The sequence below is a fragment of the Nicotiana attenuata genome, chromosome 8 (assembly GCF_001879085.1).
Source record: "Nicotiana attenuata strain UT chromosome 8, NIATTr2, whole genome shotgun sequence".
In the NCBI taxonomy this organism is placed as follows: Eukaryota; Viridiplantae; Streptophyta; class Magnoliopsida; order Solanales; family Solanaceae; genus Nicotiana; species Nicotiana attenuata.
Genome location: NC_031996.1, coordinates 9,178,380 through 9,184,736, shown reverse-complemented (window position 1 = coordinate 9,184,736; position 6,357 = coordinate 9,178,380). Strand labels below are relative to the sequence as shown.

Sequence of the window (6,357 nt, the reverse complement as noted above, 5' to 3'; positions counted from 1 at the left end):
CCAAATTGGGTTTCAATTATAACCCAAATCAGGCCCCCAATTTCAATATTAACCCGAGCCCTACCCAATTTAATCAACCCAACCTGGATCCCTACCTACCCCATTCAATCCAGGCCGTTGATCAAAATGATCTACGGCCACCAACTCCCCTTACCATTTTTAACCCAAACCAACCCCTTACCCTAAATCATTTTCCACCACCCGCCGCCCTTGAATTCCCCTTTCTCTCAATTCTCTCTGAAACCTCACCTGAACCCTAGCCGCCGCCCTTTAATCCTACCCTACTACCTACCTAATCCATGGCCCATCGTGGTCATTTAGGACGTGTATAAGCCTCATCTAGCTCCTGGATTTTTGGTTTTATGGTTTCATGACCAGACCTCGAAGGAGTCTGGTCCAGTCCTTCTCGACTATTGTTCATAGCCTTTCTCCAGCCATCCACGACCTTTCTCCGGCCATTCATGGCCTTTCAAGGCGGATCCTTGACTTTTCCGGTTAGATCGTTAACTTTCGACATCTTTCTCATTTCTTTTGGGTTTTCTGAAACCCTAATCTCTAAGACCTTTCGATTTCTTTTAGATCTATCTTAGATCTGTGCTTACTATGAACTTGTTAAGTGTTTCTCGAAGGTTCTTTCACTTTTCTTTCAAAATGACTCTTCACTTTTCAACGATTAGGGTTTTCCTTTAAGTATTTCAAAAGATATCTTCTCTGATCTTAATGTTGTTGTGATTTTGCTATGTTTAAAATGATTTGCTCATGTTGTTCTTCTATCTATTTCAGCATGTTTAAAAGCCCTAGTTTCTTTTAGTCTTATCCGAGTTCTGAGACTGTTTGTTTAAATGTGCACGTGTTCATTGTTTCAGACTCTATTTTCCTCGTTTGACCTATTTGATTTTGAGTTCCTACCATCTCCTAAACTCGACTACTGTTGAAGCCCTAAATTTCTTAGAAGTTTTCTCACTTGTTACCACTGTGAGACCTTTACCAGTTTCTATTTCTCTTATCTGGTACTATGTTCTTCTTCACTGTTGATTCTATGTGACTTGATCTACTTGACTACTGTGCCTCGAATATTTTTCTTACTACTGAATCCTAGCTTATTTCTGCCACTATTGTATGTTTGTGATATCTTTTTTGCCAATGTGTTTGGCCTCGCATGGCTGATGCTTCTGTTCACTCTATTTATATACTGAAGTGCAGAATCATGTTTCTTCCTTGATTGATCTTGTGACCGATTGCAAAAGCTTTTCTTTTATTAACCCTAATTTCACTCGCTTGTTTATATTAATTGATTCCTTTCCCTTTACTGCGATATTTTACCTTGCTGAATCCTTTTCAAAATAAGCCTATTTTGTACTTGGACTTGATTGTTTACTGCATGCTTTTACTGCCCCTTATATGGCAATAATCAATCTGTCCAAACTTGATTTTTCTTTCCTTAAATGAAACCTGGTAGTACCCGTTAAACAGTGATTCCTTAATTAAAGGGAATCACTTGTGTTAATTGATTCTGACTTGTGATTGTTTCCATGTTTGTGCTAAGACTTTACTTATTACCTTACTTATCACTTGTTTTCAAAACTATAAATACCCACCCCCTCTTTTCTTTAAGACACGAACAACTTGAGTTCAAAAACACACACTCACACTTAAACCTCTCTCTTTCTTTACTGCAATTTGTGTTATGGCTTTGGCTAGTCGGCTGAAAGCCAAAGCTAGACTGTGGAATCTTTCTTATTTTTCCTTACTGCACTTTGCTTCTCTACTGGTATGTCCTAGTTAATTTTTCAAGCCTCAACAACAACATGCTTTCTTTAGTTGCTTCAGTTTTCTCATTCTTGTGTACTTCTGCTTATGTTTCTGCAGTCTTTTTTACATTACTAGCATGTTGAAATATGTTTCCTTCCCCTTTAAGATTAATGTTTCCCTACGTATGCACTCTGTCGGTCACTTGTTATGTGATTTGCTGACTTATGAATCCCAAACCCCATATCCCCTCTATGTGTTTTTCCTTTGGTTGGTTTGTGTCCATGCCAGCATCAGCTGTTGCTGTGCATGACCAAACCTGCCCCTCTCTGGGGTCATATGCTTCATACAATGTATTCCCAAGACCCCTCGACCCCTTTGTGTAACTACAGATTCCTGTGTATTTTAAGCTCTACTACTACTGTTTTTTTTTCAAATCACCCTTTAGTACTTACTATTTCCAACTCAAGTTTAATCAATCCCTGCCCTACACTTCCACTATATTCTTAGAACCTAGGTTCTGCCCCTCTTGTGTGAGCCTTGCCTTGGGACCCTTGAGCTCCCTCTGAACTTGGAAACATAAGGGCTGGCCCTTCCACACTACGCTCATTCTTGTCTGGTTATGCAAACCTAGGTGTAAGCACTGCCCGGGGTCCCTTGAGACCCTTAGGGAACTTTGACACAACCAGGTATTGAGAAAGGCTTTGAACACCATGGGCATCTGAAGTGATTAATTATATAACTCAGACAGGAAGTCAAGATCAAGCTTCTTTTGGTTGTAAATTCTCATTTCTGCACTTCTTTTGTAATTTAAGTATTTGGTTTGTAATAATTTGTAACAAACATTGGGGTTTGGCTAGTAAAAATGGATGGGGCAATTATGCATGTTTTAAGGGGTAGATATCCTGCCTATAGGATCTGTTCTGCATGTCTTACTTGCACACTTAGATATCCTGCTTACAGGATCTGTTTAGTAAATTCTGCATGCTTTACTTCCACACTTAGATATCCTGCTTTAGGATCTGTTTAATAAAGTTCTGCATGTTTTACTTCCACACTTAGAAATCCTGCCTATAGGGCCTAATGGCTATAATCAGACATCATGCTCACAAAGCTAAGATAAGCTTCTAAATTAGATATCGTGCCTATAAGGTTAATATCAATCTTTTTATAGAGATCATGCCTATAGGAATTTCGCTGGGATCAAATAAATTCTGCCTACTCAATTTCATGTTCAATCAGATACCAGGCCTATAGGACCAAAATTAGCCTTAAATACCTAGATACCATGTTTGTAGGAATAAAAATCAGTTGTAATAGAAATCATGCCTATAGGATGTAAAACCAGTTTAGCTATAAATCAGTTTGACTCGTACTACTCTGAATTAGTTTAAACAACCTACTCCTTTATCAATGCGGTTTAGAAAGCATGCCTATAGGATCCAAATCGCTCGTTTAGAACTTTTTACTGCTTTACTATATTCCTAACCAGCAATAGATATCATGCTCCTAGGACATCACTATTAAGCCTAGGCAAACCTTCGGCAATAATAATGATAAAATGGGATCCGCCTTTATCCAATTAGCAACCGCTACAAGCAGCAGGCGGGCCTGATTTGGACCTCTTATCTGAGCTATATAATGAATCTAGTTCTCACTCAAATCCCCTATATTAGGATTTTTAAACTTCAGACTTTAACTGTGCTTGAGTCGTGCTATTTATATGAACTATTTGCGAAGGAATATATGAGCCTCTAACTGCCTACATGTTTTTCCCTTTTTTAAATGAAGTCCTACGTGTTTTGTATGTCGCCTTAGCCTTTTGCCTTTAAACCTAAGAGTCAGCCTAAATCCTCCCCATTATAGGAATAGTAGTCCCAAATTCCTCCGGGACTGATAGGAATGGGACGGGTAATAGCATGCAATAGAGTTCGAGAACAATCTCCGCTTTAAATACCTTTACAGGGTGGGAAGGGTAGATATGGATATGATGACCGGTGCGCTAATACCACGTGTAGCCCCTCTTTTGAGGAGTGATTACTGGGTATTGCACTGATGTGATTCATATTACAAACAAACCTAGGACCATTTATATTCATCAGCATGCTTAGTTATAACTCTTTCAAAACTTTGCTTTATTTTATCATTTCCAAACACTTGTCTATTTAAAATCCCCTCTTATTTAAGCCTTGTTTGTTTACGTGTTAATTGCACAAATTCACAAAGAACTATCTGGCCGGGAACCACACTAGTGGATCTTGAGGGGTGCCTAACACCTTCCCCTTGGGATAATTTCAAGCCCTTACCCTATCTCTGGTTATCAAATGTAGTTATAGTTGAACCCCATAGGTGCCCTAACGCACCTTAAAATCGTTAGGTGGCAACTCTTCAGTATTTTAAAACCCCTTTCCCAAAAGGAAAGAGTTGTCCCAACCGAATGTCATAAACCCAATTTCGAAGGAAAAAGAGGGTGCGACACTACTCACATTTTACATGGGTGATTTTCTTATCTTATAAAGATGAAACTTTGAAATACTTTGAGATTTTCTGTAAAAGAGTTGAAAGAGAAAAATGGTACCTTATTACAACCATTCAAAATGATCATGGAGGAGAATTCGAAAGTAGAGCATTTGAAGATTTCTGCAATGGTCGAGGATATACTCACAACTTTTCAGCTCCAAGATCACCTCAACAAAATGGAGTAGTTGAGCGGAAAAATCAAACTCTACAATATATAGCCAGATCAATGATATTGGAACATTCCCTGCCAAATCAGTTTTGGGCAGAAGCAGTAAGCACCCGCCACATTCTCAACAGATGTCTTATAATACGTATCTTAAAGAAAACTCCATATGAATTATGGAAAGGTAAACGGCCCAATATAGGCTATTTCCATCCTTTTGGCAACAAGTGTTTTATCCACAACAACGGTAAGGAAATCTTGGAAAATTTGATCCAAGAAGTGATGAAGGTATTTTTCCTGGTTATTCCATAAAGAGTAGATCTTTTAGAGTTTATAATAAACACATTTTATCTGTAGAAGAATCGGTACATGTCATATTTGATGGAAAAAACATTACGGCCGAGAAAGAAATTATTGCATGTGATGAAGATATCAACCAAGAAACATCACAGACAAGCAAATCACAAAAGTCGACTGATAATACAGACGGTGTCATAGAGTCGACTAATGAAACTGTCAATAGTCAACGAGAATGACAGAAGGAGTCAACTACTCATACGATAGCAACACGTCCAAATGAGTGGAGAAGTGATACGGAATATCCTCATAAGTTTATCATAGGAGATCCAAGTGAAGGAATGGAAACAAGGGGAGCTCTCAAGAAAAAGGCAAATGTAGCACTCATCTCTCAGATCGAACCAAAGAAGGTTGAGGAAACCTTAAAAGACTCCAGCTGGGTACAATCAATGAAGGTGGAACTCGATCAATTTGATAAAAAACAAGTCTGGGAATTACTACCTAAGCCTGCAAATGCCACTATAGTTAGAACCAAATGGGTTTTCAAAAATAAGCTTAATGAAGGTGGAAAGGTTGTGAGAAACAAAGCCAGATTAGTAACCCAAGGCTACTCACAGCAGGAAAGAGTCGACTACGACGAAACCTCTACACCAGTAGCTCGACTAGAGTCTATACAGATTCATCTTGCATATGCATCCTTTAAACGATTTAGACTTTTCCAGATGGATGTCAAAAGCGCTTTTAAATGGCTTTATTAATGAGAAGGTATATGTAAAACAACCTCCTGGTTTTGAAGACTCAAAATTCCCTTACCATGTGTATAATTTGACAAAAGCTCTGTATGGGCTCAAACAAACTCCACGAGCCTTGTACAAAAGGCTTAGCTCATTTCTACTTGACCATGGTTTTACAAGAGGTATAGTGAGTTTGAAATGAGCATGATGGAAGATCTTACGTTTTCCTTGGACTTCAAATTCAACAATCTGAAGAAGGAACTTTTGTGTGCCAGACGAAATATACAAAGAAATTAATTCAAAAGTTTGGCATGAGCAGTGACAAAGCAATTGGTACACAAATGAGCCCGTGAACAAGTCTCGACAAGGACGAAAAAGGAAATCCAGTTGATGAAACTAAATATCGTGGAATGATTGGCTCTTTGCTTTACTTGACTGCCAGTCGACCAGATATTATGTTTAGTGTGTGTAAATATGCCAGGTTTTAGTCAGCTCCTAAGAAATCGCAACTGACTGCGGTAAATAAAATAATCTGTTATCTCATCGGAACTATTTCTTATGGACTAGGTACCCACGTTCTAACAATTTTAAGCTTGAAGGTTTTTTAGATGCTGATCTTACAGGTGATAAGGAAGACAGAAAAAGCACCAACGGAACATGTCAATACTAGGAAAGGCATTAATATCATAGAATAGTAAGAAACAAGGCTCAGTTGCATTATCCACAACTGAGGCAGAATATATTGCTATTGGGCAATGCTGTGCATAGTTACTATGGATGTCTCATCAACTGGGTGACTATGTACTATTTGCTAAACCTAATCAAATATTTTGTGATAACTCTAGGGCTAAGCATATAGATATTAAACATCATTTCATTAGAGATCATGTCCTT

General features: G+C 38.3%; 1 protein-coding gene across 1 annotated transcript; it reads left to right on the top strand.

Annotated features, from left to right (window-relative positions):
• On the top strand, nt 5,071-5,487 carry LOC109231470 (uncharacterized mitochondrial protein AtMg00820-like). The gene has a single exon (XM_019397130.1). It carries the CDS (start codon nt 5,071-5,073, stop codon nt 5,485-5,487), a length of 417 nt encoding a protein of 138 aa, XP_019252675.1.

What these genes read in the sequence shown, in the direction of transcription:
- LOC109231470 (XM_019397130.1), top strand. Translation starts at nt 5,071, where the DNA reads ATGGAAACAAGGGGAGCTCTCAAGAAAAAGGCAAATGTAGCACTCATC.